Source organism: Pimephales promelas, chromosome 11, assembly GCF_988280905.1.
Source record: "Pimephales promelas chromosome 11, fPimPro1.hap1.1, whole genome shotgun sequence".
Taxonomy (NCBI): domain Eukaryota; kingdom Metazoa; phylum Chordata; class Actinopteri; order Cypriniformes; family Leuciscidae; genus Pimephales; species Pimephales promelas.
In genome coordinates this window covers 5387471-5404278 of record NC_142779.1, presented here as the reverse complement: position 1 = coordinate 5404278, position 16808 = coordinate 5387471, and the positions used below count along the sequence as shown (strand labels likewise).

The 16808-nt window shown below is 39.5% G+C and overlaps 1 protein-coding gene across 1 annotated transcript in view; it reads left to right on the top strand.

The window, feature by feature from the left end:
• The window catches only part of cdh23 (cadherin related 23), a 247724-nt gene extending 238493 nt beyond the window's left edge, over positions 1–9231 (top strand). The window contains exons 58-69 of the mRNA XM_089116802.1: positions 111–374; positions 838–999; positions 1076–1332; positions 1455–1552; positions 1982–2102; positions 2185–2264; positions 2450–2490; positions 2621–2681; positions 5129–5258; positions 5414–5536; positions 5852–5962; positions 6850–9231. Coding sequence (XP_088972928.1) covers positions 111–374; positions 838–999; positions 1076–1332; positions 1455–1552; positions 1982–2102; positions 2185–2264; positions 2450–2490; positions 2621–2681; positions 5129–5258; positions 5414–5536; positions 5852–5962; positions 6850–7188 — 1787 coding nt within the window. The 3' untranslated portion in view covers positions 7189–9231. The remainder of the gene's footprint in view (positions 1–110; positions 375–837; positions 1000–1075; positions 1333–1454; positions 1553–1981; positions 2103–2184; positions 2265–2449; positions 2491–2620; positions 2682–5128; positions 5259–5413; positions 5537–5851; positions 5963–6849) is intronic.
• The last annotated feature ends 7577 nt before the right edge of the window (positions 9232–16808 follow it).

Sequence of the window (16808 nt, the reverse complement as noted above, 5' to 3'; positions counted from 1 at the left end):
AAGATATTTTTGCACATTTGATAGTATAGCAAAAGCCTCTTAGTAGGCCATGTGAATGTGAGTAGTATTCACTTTGTTCCATTAACTGCATTACTAATGTTTTTCTCTAGGAGGCGATACTGAAGGAAACTTTGTTATGAGTGTGGCCGGGGTTTTACGCGTCAAGAAAGATCTGGATCGGGAAGAAATTCCAATGTATTCCATAATCGTTAAAGCTTCCAGTAACCGAAGCTGGACACTTCTGAGAAGTCAAAGGTCACAGCGGGCCCGAATACTCGACCTGAGCCGTGATCCCACATTACAGGAAGTAAGAATCTTCCTTGAGGACATCAACGACCAGTCTCCAAGATTCACAAAGCTGGAGTACACCGCAGGTGACAGATTTGTTTTATTTTTTACGTTTCTTTATTTCATTATTTGGATGTTAATAATTAATCTGTATGTATTATTTTATTTCAGTTTTCTGAGCACTGTTTGTAGGTTGACTTAATTTTGGGCTTTCATTTATTTTTATCATTAAATAATTATTATTATGGTAGCACTTTTTTTTTTTACAGTCCTATGTACGGTTTTATTACCTAGTTATTGTAACTTAAAATCTCATTAAAAAGTAGCACAAAAAAGTTACCAAGACCTTCATATAACAAAAATAAAAATCTATATTATTTATGATATCAATAATATTTGCATTTATTTAATATTATTATTATATCAATTATATTTTAATATATACTTCAAAATAAATATTTTAATATAAACAACCCCTGGGACAATCCCTATTATATATCTAGTAAACGTGTGTATGTGAAAGCTTATTTGTCTCTCTCTCTCTACCAGGTGTGGCTGCAGATGCTAAAGTTGGCTCTGATCTGATCCGGGTTCAAGCGATCGATAATGACATCGCCAACAACAGTCTTGTTCTTTATCACATTCTGTCCATCCGCTACATCAAACTTCATTCCAATGACTCTGAAGACATGGGCAACGTCTTCATCATCGGTCGGTGTGCTCTACACGTTCTTCGCATGTCTGTTCGTTATTGGTGTTATTTTTACTGACTTTTCTTTCTTTTCAGGTGAGACTGATGGAATCATCCGTACGTTTGACCTGTTCATGGCATATGATCCGGGTTATTTTGTGGTGGAGGTGCTGGCGAGAGATCTGGCCGGACACAGTGACGTGGCTCTGGTGGGCATTTACATTCTGAGAGATGACCAGCGGGTGAAAATCGTCATTAATGAGATACCGGAGCGTGTCCGGCTGTTTCAGGAGGAGTTTATAAACCTGCTCTCAAACATCACAGGAGCCATAGTCAACACTGATGACGTACAGGTAAATGTGTGTTTGTTCTGTCATTATTCATATTGTGATAAATGAGATTACTCGCCAATCTGTACTAAGATCTCCTTTCATGGCCGTGCAAATGAGTTAATTCAGATGTTTCATTCCCATAGTTTCATGTGGATAAGAAGGGAAGAGTGAACTTTGCTCAAACTGATGTTCTGATTCATGTGGTCAACAAGCAGACAAACCGTATTCTGGATGTGGAAAAGTAAGCGTTATATACCAAACATGACTAATACATGTCAAGTAGTTTCTTGAACTTTGTCCCAGGGGCTGCTTCTTATTAAAATAACATGTTTTTAAAAGCAATTATGTTTTAAATATTATCATGAATACAAATTTCCAGGAACTTTTTTAACACTTTTTAAGAACTTATTTAGATTTTGAGGCTGTTTTTAGATTTTAGTTTTTTACTCTTCATCAAGATCCTGACTTTAATTTCTGCACTATGGCAATCCATCATAAAAAGTCATGTTTATTGAATGTTCAAAACTTAGATAAGCTAAACAAAAAGTAACAAATAAATGTTTTGTTGTGTACTTCCATAGTTGACTTCTTGCCTTAAAATATTCTCATCCACAGTTGCTTTGATCCATTGAGGGCGAATGATTCACTGAATTGATTTATTGGTTTTCAGGGTGATTCAAATGATCGATGAGAACATGGAGCAGTTGAGGAATCTGTTTCGAAACTACAACGTTTTGGACGTTCAGCCTGCCGTGACTGCACGCGCACCCGATGACCTCACTACTTTACAGGTGTGTGTGTATTTGTAACCTGTGTATTTGCTGTATCAAGCATACATAATATCCAGAACGGACACCTCTTTATCTCTTCCAGATGGCCATTATCATCTTGGCAGTTTTACTCTTCCTTGCCGCCATGTTGTTTATCCTGATGAACTGGTATTACCGCACAGTGTGAGTATTTTAAGAACAGATTATGTCATGTTTTACATTCTGAATGAACTGAGATTAGTCAGAGGACTTGACACTTTTTAGATTTTTTAGAGAAGAAAGAGGTACCACTTAAGATCCTGTTCTGTCACAGTGACAGAACAGGATTTACCACAGCATTTACGTTTTGTTGCTTGTGTTTTAAACAGGCACAAAAGGAAGCTGAAGGCAATTGTTGCCGGCTCCACAGGTAAAATGCTGGGAATGTCCCATCCCTCCGATTTTGGAGGAAGCAGAGACTAATCCTCACACATGTTGTAGTTGGACAAACATGGCTTTGTGTTAGTGTTGTTGTTACTGTAATCTCTCTCTATCTGCAGGAAATCAGGGCTTGATGGATATTCTGGATATGCCCAACACTAACAAGTACACGTTTGAAGGGTGAGACAGCGATAGAAAGATGTTAAAGGAACACTCCGACTTTTTGGGACTTTAGCCTATTCACCTTACCCCCCAGAGTTAGATAAGTCCATACATACCTTTTTCATCTCCGTGCGTGCTATAAGTCTGTTTGACGCACCCACCGCTAGCCTAGCTTAGCACAAAGACTGGATGTGAATGGTTGCAGCTTTTATACTAATCCAAATGAGTGACAAAATAACGCAAACGTTTTCCTATTTACATGTTGTGGTTTGTATAGTCACAGAGTGTGCAAATATCAAGGCCATATGAGACACAGACATCTTTTGACCGTATAAATACTATATTTTCTGAAGGGGAAGCACTGCTACTTGGGCAGAGTGATAACGATCACCTGAGACGCACCGTGACGAGGAGCAGGGAGTTCGCTTCGCTCAGCGTTGGAATAAAGAGTCAGCAATTACTAACGTTAGATAGAAAAGCAAAGTTTATCATGGGTGTTTGCTTTATTGTATGAGCTGTGACAATAAACAGGGGAGACCAGGTAATACAGTACCATGTTTCATTGATTTCCAACCAAAAACGCACCCAGATTTATAAATATCACATGAATAAATAATTATTATTACAGGAATCAATATGTTTTAAATGCAATTTATTAGCTGAACCAAATGTATTCAACAGTAAATACATTTGCCTATATAATATACAGTTTTGCATTACTATAGGATAGAATAAGGGGAAAGTAATAGCACAAATTGTTTTTGCACAATGAACTCACAGCCTATCGTACCCTTTTGCACGCTCAAGTTCGTCGCTCAAATGTACCGAGCAAACATAATGTCCCTTGATAATCTTAGGTGTGTTTGGATAAATATCCAGAGTAAGTTAGCAATTTCTTCATCCAGTCAGCGTTTTTAGTTGGAATTCTGTGAAACATGGTATTACCTCCCCTGTTTACTGTCGCAGCGATTTACAATAGAGCGAAAACCCATGACTCTAAACTACGCTTTTACTATTTATAAATTGCTGACTCTATTACCCAAACACCGAGCGAACTCTCCGCTCCTCACCACAGCGTGTCTCCGGTGATGCGGTTATTACGCCGTCAAAGTAGCAGTGCTTCGCCTTCAGAGAATAGTTCCCAGGTTTTATACGGTTAAAAGATGTCTGTGTCTCATTTGACTTTGTTATTTGTACATTATGTGACTATACAAACCACAACATGTAAATAGGAAAACGTTTGCGTTATTTTGCTTCTCATTTGGATCAGTATGAAAGCTGCAACCATTCACATCGAGTCTTTGTGCTAAGCTAGGCTAGCGGTGGGTGCGTCAAACAGACTTATAGCACGCACGGAGATGAAAAAGGTATGTATGGACTTATCTAACTCTGGGGGGTAAGGTGAATAGGCTAAAGTCCCAAAAAGTCGGAGTGTTCCTTTAATGATTTGAGCCTTTTTTGTATAGCCGCTTTTCCCACCATCAGGCCGAACCGTTCTCGTTGCTTAACCATTGCATTCCGCGTGATCCGGTACAGCCATTACGGATATGGTTTAATTTTCCGCCGGTTTGGCTGATAACGGAGATCTTTGCAATGTAGTACAAATCCTTACAGATGGCATGATAAGTAAATAGCGACTGGAGGATGATCAGGTTTTTTCAAATTGTATAATTCACTATTAATTTATTTAATTTGCTCAAATAGTATGCTTGGCCTGCTACAGAGAAATGACCGATGACCTGAGTGGCGACGTCACTACACTCATTCTACCAGTACAGTTCAGCATGGTTAGACAACTGTGCTGAGTATTCTTGGCCGAGAACGGTTTGTAATTGTGACATGCCATGCAATCGTGGAACTATAACTGGAACTGTTCCTTGCCGTTCTTAGACCCTACAGTAGAAAAGCGACTTTTGGGAAAACCCATCACAGTGAAATTTGACATATTACAGGTTTTGAGACCATATTACAGCTGGGTTCAAGCCCTTTCCAAATCTGTTTTTATTTCTTTTATCGTTTGCCTGTAACAAAAGTTCTGATCGCTATGATTTTCAGAAATAGAATTTGGAGAAAAACAGGTTTAATTAACGGTCACGTCCTGCTTGCGGGACGACTGGTGCTCTTTTTCTATTGCCTTTTTTTCATATCACATATTTTAGTAATCATCATAGATTTATTGAAAACCCAATTTTGACAAAAAAACTGACATTCGATCAGTTTTTAGACCTTACTGAAAATGTACGAGCGTGACATCCGACGGGTTTTCCTAGATCGCATCACATATGTTAACAGGGCTCCAGACTGCTAAAATGGTCACATGTGTGACAAAACATAAAATACTCTTGCTGTGTCATGCTTTAACATATTTGAATGTTGTCGTGTGACAACATTCAAATATGTTAAAGCATAATGTGTTGGTTATTATCTGTCTCACAATGCTTCTCTTTCTCTGTGTGTGTTTATAGAGCGAATCCTGTGTGGCTGGATCCTTTCTGCAGGAATCTGGAGTTAGCCGCACAGGCGGAGCATGAGGATGATCTTCCCGAAGACCTGAGTGACATCGCTGACCTCTGGAACAGCCCGGCTCGCACACACGTAACTAACTCACAGAAACACTGTCAGAATCATTCCACATCACAACAACATAAAGCTTCTCTTTGTAGAGTTCGGAAGTGGTATCTTGCCTTTGTAGAGTCGAAATTGACATCTTGACTTAATAGGGTACTGAATATATTGCCTTTCTTCCATAGGGCACATTTGGACGTGAGCCTCAGGCCTCTAAACCAGAGGATGACAGATATCTACGAGCTGCCATTCAGGAGTATGACAACATTGCCAAACTAGGGCAAATCATGAGAGAGGGACCCATCAAGGTTAGAACACACACTACAAATCTAACATCTAACTCGAGAGTTTCTGATAAAGCTGTTAAGGCTGGAGTACATAAACAAGGCCAACCCAATCAAACCTTTAATAGAAAACAACATGAACAAACAGAAGATGGGATCAGACTCAAACTCATACGATAACATTTCAAATGCATTCCGAGTTTCGAATCACCATTTGTGGTGTTATTTTGTCCAAAACAATGCTGCGTTTGGGACCCTTAAATGTAATATGAAGTGAGATCATGTTCTTAATGAGTTAGGATATAAGACACCACATGACCAATGCTGCCATCCAATCAGGGCTCGCTGCTCAATGTGGTTCTGGATGACTACCTGAGACTCAAAAAGCTGGTTGCTGCTCGTCTGGTCACCAAGTCAACAAGCCACGGTGACCAATCATCAGTCACAGAGGTGGGCGATGTGACAGGGTGCTGTATTTGCTCTTCCTCTACACCCCTCTTCCTCACTGCTGGCTGACTGTCTCCACCCTGTCTTATCAATAGAAACCCTGGGTTCTCCTGCTGTCTAGAGAGACATCTGTGTTCTCCACAATGAGTCATGTGACCCTGCCTTACTTGCTCTTCACTGCTTCACTGATGTGTTTGCTGCTCTCACTGGGTGTTTCCGCTAAAGCTGCTATAAAGTTTAGTTTTTCTGTTGGTAATATTTTTCTTCTTCTTCTTCTTCACCCTGTCTTGAATCCATTGTCCATCCATCAATGTATTATTCAATCCATATCATCATTTATCTACTTTATTATTTCATCCATTCTTCCTTCTATCCACCCATCATACATCTTCAAATTAACCATCCATGCATCTGCTAATCTATAATTCCACGCATTTATCTACGATTTATCTATCTTCCCATCATGCAACCATCCATAAATCCATCCATCCTTCCATCCATGTTTTTCTATTTAACCATCATCAATTTGCGCATCTACCAATCAATAATCCCATGCATCTCTCTTCCATTCATCATCGTATCCGTCATTCCTTTTATCCACCCATCATCCATCCATCCACCAATCTATAAATTCATTCAATCATCAATCAACCAATCAACCCATTAATCCATGCGTTCATGTTTGCATCTATAATTTCATCACGCCCTGCATGCATTCATCACTCTAATATTGCATCCATCCATTCCTCATTTTATCCATCATTCCTTCTGTCCACCTTACATCCATCCTTCAACCAACCAATTCATCTACCCATAATTCCATGCCACCATGCGTGCGTTCATCACTTTATCATTACATCATTTCATCCATTCATGTTCTCCTCTCTCAGCTGATCCAAAGTGACCTGGATGATGATGACGATGAGCGCATTGGTGTCGGGGGTCGAGGAACCCTTCGCTTCAAGCACAAGCTCCCGATCGAGCTCAGGGGTCCTGACGGGGTGCACGCGGTTCACGGCAGCACGGGCACGCTTTTGACCTCTGACCTCAACAGCCTGCCTGAGGACGACCAGCGGGCTCTGGCGCGCTCCCTCGAAGCCCTGCACGCTGACAGCGGACTGTATGCCGAACGCAACGCCCGAACAGAGTCCGCGAAATCAACTCCTTTACACAGAAACAAGGGCAGCGACACTCTGTCCGAGAGTCCGTTAGAGATCACAGAATTATGACTAGCCGAGGCCTCGCTGGTCTGAGAAAACCACAGGGTGCACGCCACTCCTGGCTCTTTGGTTTCCTGAGGAGAGTTGAGGTTTGTAAGGGCCAGGTGTGAGGAGGTGTAGATGTGTGTGACGACCTAAAGAAGGGCAGTTTATCTTGTCAGGGCTATTCAAAGAGCACTAAGACTTTAACCACACACTCAAACTACACTATGAGAAACCAATGCACTCTCAGACCAGTGGAAGGCCAAACACGGACACTAGTTTTTATTTAGTTACTATTTCGTATTTGAATGGGGCACCAGTGAATAACGTGGTGATGTTTGTATAATCGACGATTTGAGCTGCTTATGAGAGTATGTCTCTAGGGCTTTTCACATCACAATTAACCCAGGGTTAAGTAACATTTCACACTTGTAATTTGGACTGAAGCCAGAACAGGATCAGTACAGTATATTGCAGTGCCAGGGGTATGTAGTGTGAAACAGTGCAGTGATAGGAAGTATTGAGGAGTTTAGCCACAGACAACCAATCATATTCATGCACTTCATATGGCCGCCGGAAGGATCTTTTTACACTGTTTAGTAGAAAAAGTTGATATTTAACAAGGCTGAAGAGTGATGGTAAACATGTTAACTGGAGAGATTAAGAAACAGTATTATTTTATTCATTTTTAATGTTTTTTTTTATCTATAATATTTTTCTGAAGACTTGTGGTGTGTTCACACTGAATGCGAATATAATTATTTGCGTGAGTAGATTACATACAGTCAATAGTCAATACAAAGACGCGAATAGACGCATTTTACGTCGCAAATTACGTGACTTTGCCGCGAATGTCTTGTGCGCAAGTTGAAAAACTTGAACTCGGGGTAGATTCAAGCGTCTAACATAAGCGCATTTGACGCTCTATTTGCGTTCGGTGTGAACACAGCGTTATAGGTGAGGTGTTCACGTTCACAAAGCAGATTGGCACAAATGTTCACTGTTTGATGCAGGCATCCCTAACAGGTCCCGTCTGCCATTGGTGAGATATGACAGCGCATGTTGCACTTAACAGATTTTTTCTTTTTTGAAGTGATTCCGATCATATTTCAAGCAAATCAAAACCATCATGGCGAACAGTGTGCATCTGAGGAGTCTCAGCGGAAGGAAATAATATAGTTTCTATCGGCTTTAATACATTGGCCAATTTTTTTTTATTGGGCCGGTTATGTGGTATTCTTGACGGATTAACAATGTGAAAACATGCATTGAAAATGACTGTTTTTTTTTTTAGACTGGGTTAACAGTTAGATGTGAAAAGCCCATCTCATATAGGCTACAAAGGAAATACTGTACTGCAAGCTGCTCTGTACTGATGTCCTTTACAGGCCGGATTTAAGACTTTACAGAAATCACCTGATGAACTTTTTAAAAAATTTTGAACTGTCTGAAAAAAGTGTATCTGCATTTAAAAAAAATGGACAAAAAGAAGTTTCATGGACCAATGAGGAAACCAGTCAGCAGACCAAACACTGTTTCCACTTGAACTTACTGAGGCCACTTGTGTCTGGTCAAGTGAACCACAAAGGAAAGAATTATTTTTTTTTTTTTTTGCTTGAACTGAGGGACTTGTCATGTGTTACGGTTTTAATAAACACGGCAGTGTTTCACTTGTAGTGCTTGTAAGGTTCATGAGATGCCATAACTCAATTTGAACTTAAAAAAGAAAAGTTAAAATATGACAGAACACTGCCACTTAAGAGGGGGGAAATACCATGTTTTTATTTTATTTTACTTTTTTGATGTATAAAAATAAAGAATATAAAAGATATTTTTGGAGAAGAAAATGCTGACCTACCAAACAGTTGAGTGTAAATGGTTGTATTTTAAGTGTATTTATTTTTCAATATTTTATATCAGATTATTTGAGCGGTGTGTGTTGTATGGCATTATTTTTTTATATTCCCCTTTTTTTAACTTTGTAACTTTTCTTTGTCATATTGTCTAAACGTTGAGGCTGTGGATGGAAAATCTTTGTGGATCATGTTTGAATAAAGGAAATATGCAACAGTTTTGCCTCAAGGTCCTGAAGATGATGATAACATATTGACCAAAGCAACAGTCGTCACGAGGACGGCATTCCTTTACGTATTGAAGCCCAGCAGGATATTAAAGTTTGAGTGGCCCTTACATGATGTACACACTGCGCGGACTAAATGAATTTCCTCAGACGTCCCGGTTCATATTGACTACTTGTGTATTACAATCGAACAGGAAAAGAATAAAAACATCCGGATTCCTATTTTAAAAAAATACTGTCGTCACAGTGCAGGATATATTTTGAGGTATAGGAATCGACTGTCAGCCCAAAGTTGTTCAAAATAAATGGAAAGAAATTTTCAGAGGTTATCGTTTTATGATCCTGCTTGATCATAGAAGTTAATACAGATTCTACTGCCATCTTCTGGCAGTAATAAGCGTGCACAGATGCTTGAAATCAAAATGCACTATTGTTATTTTTTTATAGAATTTTGCCGTTTATATTAAATCATTTTTTTATGAGTGTACCTCTTTATTTCATTAATGTGCACCCATTATCTTTAATCAAAATAACATCTAGTGCTTTCCAAACGACAATAAACCAACATATAGTGTAAAAAGAATTAAATAATTATAAAGGAAAATAAAATATCTAGTAATTTAAAATTAATAATACAAGTACAATAACACAGATTTAAAAAAAAAAAAGTCCTATTTGAAAAAGTTCCTATTTATGGACAATGGGGCAATGAGACTTAGAACTGAGTGCAAAAATGGAGGCTCTAGACCCTTCCAGAGCTGAGATATTGCGATCCTATGTAGCATTTTTCCCATTATAAACCACTATTTTTATAATGGGATAAATACTATGCGGGATGTCCATATCTCAGCTCTGGAAGGGTCTAGAGCCTCCATTTTTGCACTCAGGACGAAGTCTCAGGGCCCTCTATCAGAATCCAGAGTTTCAAGAAGATTGGGGATACTAAATTTTTCGCCCAAAAAAAAAAAAAACGTAAGGGGTAACACTGTCGTTTTTTTTCCTGGTCAAAATTTTGAGTTTTGATATCTCAGCTCTGGAAGGGTCTAAAGCCTCCATTTTTGCACTCAGGTCTAAGTATCATGGCCATCTGTCAGAATCCAGAGTTTTGAGAAGATTGGGGATACTTAATTTTTAGCCCAAAAAAAAAAAAAAGTAAGGGGTAACACTGTCGTTTTTTTTTTTCTGGTCGAATTTTTGAGTTTCGATATCTCAGCTCTGGAAGGGTCTAGAGCCTCCATTGTTGCACTCAGGTCTAAGTCTCATGGCCCTCTATCAGAATCCAGAGTTTCAAGAAGATAGGGGATACTTAATTTTTCGCCCCAAAAAAAAAATAAACGTAAGGGGTAACACTGTCGTTTTTTTTTCTGGTCGAAATTTTGAGTTTCGATATCTCAGCTCTGGAAGGGTCTAAAGCCTCCATTTTTGCACTCAGGTCTAAGTCTCATGGCCCTCTATCAGAATCCAGAGTTTTGAGAAGATTGGGGATACTTAATTTTTCGCCCCCCCCAAAAAAAAACGTAAGGGGTAACTGTCATTTTTTTTTCTGGTCGAAATTTTGAGTTTTGATATCTCAGCTCTGGCTGGTTCTAAAGCCTCCATTTTTGCACTCAGGTCTAAGTCTCATGGCCCTCTATCAGAATCCAGAGTTTCAAGAAGATTGGGGATACTTAATTTTTCGCCCAAAAAAAAAAACGTAAGGGGTAACACTGTCGATTTTTTTTCGGGTCGAAATTGTGAGTTTCGATATCTCAGCTCTGGAAGGGTCTAAAGCCTCCATTTTTGCACTCAGGTCTAAGTCTCAGGGCCCTTTATCAGAATCCAGAGTTTCAAGAAGATTGGGGATACTTAATTTTTCGCCCCAAAAAAAAAAAAACGTAAGGGGTAACACTGTCGTTTTTTTTTCGGGTCGAAATTTTGAGTTTCGATATCTCAGCTCTGGAAGGGTCTAAAGCCTCAATTTTTGCACTCAGGTCGAAGTCTCAGGGCCCTCTATCAGAATCCAGAGCTTTGAGAAGATTGGGGATACTTAATTTTTCGCCCCAAAAAAAAAAACGTAAGGGGTAACACTGTCGTTTTTTTTTCTGGTCAAAATTTTGAGTTTCGATATCTCAGCTCTGGAAGGGTCTAAAGCCTCCATTTTTGCACTCAGGTCTAAGTCTCATGGCCCTCTATCAGAATCCAGAGTTTCAAGAAGATTGGGGATACTTAATTTTTCGCCCAAAAAAAAAAAACGTAAGGGGTAACACTGTCGGTTTTTTTTCGGGTCGAAATTTTGAGTTTCGATATCTCAGCTCTGGAAGGATCTAAAGCCTCAATTTTTGCACTCAGGTCTAAGTCTCAGGGCCCTTTATCAGAATCCAGAGTTTCAAGAAGATTGGGGATACTTAATTTTTCGCCCCAAAAAAAAAAAACGTAAGGGGTAACACTGTCGTTTTTTTTTTCGGGTCGAAATTTTGAGTTTCGATATCTCAGCTCTGGAAGGGTCTAAAGCCTCAATTTTTGCACTCAGGTCTAAGTCTCATGGCCCTCTATCAGAATCCAGAGTTTCAAGAAGATTGGGGATACTTAATTTTTCGCCCAAAAAAAAAAAACGTAAGGGGTAACACTGTCGTTTTTTTTTCGGGTCGAAATTTTGAGTTTCGATATCTCAGCTCTGGAAGGGTCTAAAGCCTCAATTTTTGCACTCAGGTCTAAGTCTCATGGCCCTCTATCAGAATCCAGAGTTTCAAGAAGATTGGGGATACTTAATTTTTCGCCCCCCAAAAAAAAACGTAAGGGGTAACACTGTCGTTTTTTTTCGGGTCGAAATTTTGAGTTTCGATATCTCAGCTCTGGAAGGGTCTAAAGCCTCAATTTTTGCACTCAGGTCTAAGTCTCATGGCCCTCTATCAGAATCCAGAGTTTCAAGAAGATTTGGGATACTTAATTTTTTGCCCCAAAAAAAAAAAAATGTAAGGGGTAACACTGTCGTTTTTTTTTTCGGGTTACTTAATTTTTCGCCCCAAAAAAAAAAAAAAAAACGTAAGGGGTAACACTGTCGTTTTTTTTTTCTGGTCAAAATTTTGAGTTTCGATATCTCAGCTCTGGAAGGGTCTAAAGCCTCCATTTTTGCACTCAGGTGTAAGTCTCAGGGCCCTCTATCAGAATCCAGAGTTTTGAGAAGATTGGGGATACTTCATTTTTCACCCAAAAAAAAAAAAACGTAAGGGGTAACACTGTCGATTTTTTTTCGGGTCGAAATTTTGAGTTTCGAAATCTCAGCTCTGGAAGGGTCTAAAGCCTCAATTTTTGCACTCAGGTCTAAGTCTCATGGCCCTCTATCAGAATCCAGAGTTTCAAGAAGATTGGGGATACTTAATTTTTCGCCCAAAAAAAAAAAACGTAAGGGGTAACACTGTCGATTTTTTTTCTGGTCGAAATTTTGAGTTTCGATATCTCAGCTCTGGCTGGGTCTAAAGCCTCAATTTTTGCACTCAGATCTAAGTCTCAGGGCCCTCTATCAGAATCCAGAGTTTTGAGAAGATTGGGGATACTTAATTTTTCGCCCAAAAAAAAAAAACGTAAGGGGTAACACTGTCGTTTTTTTTTCTGGTCGAAAATTTGAGTTTCGATATCTCAGCTCTGGCTGGGTCTAAAGCCTCCATTTTTGCACTCAGGTCTAAGTCTCATGGCCCTCTACCAGAATCCAGAGTTTCAAGAAGATTGGGGATACTTAATTTTTCGCCCCAAAAAAAAAACGTAAGGGGTAACACTGTCGATTTTTTTTCGGGTCGAAATTTTGAGTTTCGATATCTCAGCTCTGGAAGGGTCTAAAGCCTCAATTTTTGCACTCAGGTCTAAGTCTCAGGGCCCTCTATCAGAAACCAGAGTTTTGAGAACATTGGGGATACTTAATTTTTTGCCCAAAAAAAAAAACGTAAGGGGTAACACTGTCGTTTTTTTTTTTCGGGTCGAAATTTTGAGTTTCGATATCTCAGCTCTCGAAGGGTCTAAAGCCTCCATTTTTGCACTCAGGTCTAAGTCTCATGGCCCTCTATCAGAATCCAGAGTTTCAAGAAGATTGGGGATACTTAATTTTTCACCCAAAAAAAAAAAAACGTAAGGGGTAACACTGTCATTTTTTTTTCTGGTCGAAATTTTGAGTTTCGATATCTCAGCTCTGGCTGGGTCTAAAGCCTCCATTTTTGCACTCAGGTCTAAGTCTTAGGGCCCTCTATCAGAATCCAGAGTTTTGAGAAGATTAGGGATACTTAATTTTTTCGCCACCCAAAAAAAAAACGTAAGGGGTAACACTGTCGTTTTTTTTTTCTGGTCAAAATTTTGAGTTTCGACATCTCAGCTCTGGCTGGGTCTAAAGCCTCCATTTTTGCACTCAGGTCTAAGTCTCATGGCCCTCTATCAGAATCCAGAGTTTCAAGAAGATTGGGGATACTTAATTTTTCGCCCAAAAAAAAAACGTAAGGGGTAACACTGTCGTTTTTTTTGGGGTCGAAATTTTGAGTTTCGATATCTCAATTCTTGCACTCAGGTCTAAGTCTCATGGCCCTCTATCAGAATCCAGAGTTTTGAGAAGATTGGGGATACTTAATTTTTCGCCCCAAAAAAAAAAACGTAAGGGGTAACACTGTCGTTTTTTTTCTGGTCAAAATTTTGAGTTTCGATATCTCAGCTCTGGAAGGGTCTAAAGCCTCCATTTTTGCACTCACGTCTAAGTCTCAGGGCCCTCTATCAGAATCCAGAGTTTTGAGAAGATTGGGGATACTTCATTTTTTGCCCCAAAAAAAAAACGTAAGGGGTAACACTGTCGTTTTTTTTTCTGGTCAAAATTTTGAGTTTCGACATCTCAGCTCTGGCTGGGTCTAAAGTCTCCATTTTTGCACTCAGGTCTAAGTCTCATGGCCCTCTATCAGAATCCAGAGTTTCAAGAAGATTGGGGATACTTAATTTTTCGCCCCCCCAAAAAAAACGTAAGGGGTAACACTGTCGTTTTTTTTCTGGTCAAAATTTTGAGTTTCGATATCTCAGCTCTGGAAGGGTCTAAAGCCTCCATTTTTGCACTCACGTCTAAGTCTCAGGGCCCTCTATCAGAATCCAGAGTTTTGAGAAGATTGGGGATACTTCATTTTTTGCCCCAAAAAAAAAACGTAAGGGGTAACACTGTCGTTTTTTTTTTCTGGTCAAAATTTTGAGTTTCGATATCTCAGCTCTGGAAGGGTCTAAAGCCTCCATTTTTGCACTCAGGTCTAAGTCTCTTGGCCCTCTATCAGAATCTAGAGTTTCAAGAAGATTGGGGATACTTCATTTTTCGCCCAAAAAAAACAAACGTAAGGGGTAACACTGTCGATTTTTTTTCGGGTCGAAATTTTGATTTTCGATATCTCAGCTCTGGAAGGGTCTAAAGCCTCAATTTTTGCACTCAGGTCTAAGTCTCATGGCCCTCTATCAGAATCCAGAGTTTCAAGAAGATTGGGGATACTTAATTTTTCGCCCAAAAAAAAAAAAACGTAAGGGGTAACACTGTCGGGTTTTTTTCGGGTCGAAATTTTGAGTTTCGATATCTCAGCTCTGGAAGGGTCTAAAGCCTCCATTTTTGCACTCAGGTCTAAGTCTCATGGCCCTCTATCAGAATCCAGAGTTTTGAGAAGATTGGGGATACTTAATTTTTCGCCCAAAAAAAAAAAACGTAAGGGGTAACACTGTCGTTTTTTTTTCTGGTCGAAATTTTGAGTTTCGATATCTCAGCTCTGGCTGGGTCTAAAGCCTCCATTTTTGCACTCAGGTCTAAGTCTCATGGCCCTCTATCAGAATCCAGAGTTTCAAGAAGATTGGGGATACTTAATTTTTCGCCCAAAAAAAAAAAAAACGTAAGGGGTAACTCTGTCGATTTTTTTTCGGGTCGAAATTTTGAGTTTCGATATCTCAGCTCTGGAAGGGTCTAAAGCCTCAATTTTTGCACTCAGGTCTAAGTCTCAGGGCCCTCTATCAGAATCCAGAGTTTTGAGAAGATTGGGGATACTTCATTTTTCGCCCAAAAAAAAAAAAGTAAGGGGTAAAACTGTCGTTTTTTTTTCTGGTCAAAATTTTGAGTTTCGATATCTCAGCTCTGGAAGGGTCTAAAGCCTCCGTTTTTGCACTCAGGTCTAAGTCTCAGGGCCCTCTATCAGAATCCAGAGTTTTGAGAAGATTGGGGATACTTCATTTTTCGCCCAAAAAAAAAAAAACGTAAGGGGTAACACTGTCGTTTTTTTTTCTGGTCAAAATTTTGAGTTTCGATATCTCAGCTCTGGAAGGGTCTAAAGTCTCCATTTTTGCACTCAGGTCTAAGTCTCATGGCCCTCTATCAGAATCCAGAGTTTCAAGAAGATTGGGGATACTTAATTTTTCGCCCCCAAAAAAAACCGTAAGGGGTAACACTGTTGTTTTTTTTCTGGTCAAAATTTTGAGTTTCGATATCTCAGCTCTGGAAGGGTCTAAAGCCTCCATTTTTGCACTCAGGTCTAAGTCTCATGGCCCTCTATCAGAATCCAGAGTTTCAAGAAGATTGGGGATACTTAATTTTTCGCCCAAAAAAAAACCGTAAGGGGTAACACTGTCGATTTTTTTTTCGGGTCGAAATTTTGAGTTTCGATATCTCAGCTCTGGAAGGGTCTAAAGCCTCAATTTTTGCACTCAGGTCTAAGTCTCAGGGCCCTCTATCAGAATCCAGAGTTTTGAGAAGATTGGGGATACTTAATTTTTCGCCCCAAAAAAAAAAACGTAAGGGGTAACACTGTCGTTTTTTTTTCTGGTCAAAATTTTGAGTTTTGATATCTCAGCTCTGGAAGGGTCTAGAGCCTCCATTGTTGCACTCAGGTCTAAGTCTCATGGCCCTCTATCAGAATCCAGAGTTTCAAGAAAATTGGGGATACTTAATTTTTTGCCCCAAAAAAAAAACGTAAGGGGTAACACTGTCGTTTTTTTTTTCTGGTCAAAATTTTGAGTTTCGATATCTCAGCTCTGGAAGGGTCTAAAGCCTCCATTTTTGCACTCAGGTCTAAGTCTCATGGCCCTCTATCAGAATCCAGAGTTTCAAGAAAATTGGGGATACTTAATTTTTTGCCCCAAAAAAAAAAAACGTAAGGGGTAACACTGTCGTTTTTTTTTCTGGTCAAAATTTTGAGTTTCGATATCTCAGCTCTGGAAGGGTCTAAAGCCTCCATTTTTGCACTCAGGTCTAAGTCTCAGGGCCCTCTATCAGAATCCAGAGTTTTGAGAAGATTGGGGATACTTCATTTTTCGCCCAAAAAAAAAAAACGTAAGGGGTAACCCTGTCGTTTTTTTTTTCTGGTCGAAATTTTGAGTTTCGATATCTCAGCTCTGGCTGGGTCTAAAGCCTCAATTTTTGCACTCAGGTCTAAGTCTCATTGCCCTCTATCAGAATCCAGAGTTTTGAGAAGATTGGGGATACTTAATTTTTCGCCCAAAAAAAAAAACGTAAGGGGTAACACTGTCGTTTTTTTTTCTGGTCAAAATTTTGAGTTTTGATATCTCAGCTCTGGAAGGGTCTAGAGCCTCCATTGTTGCACTC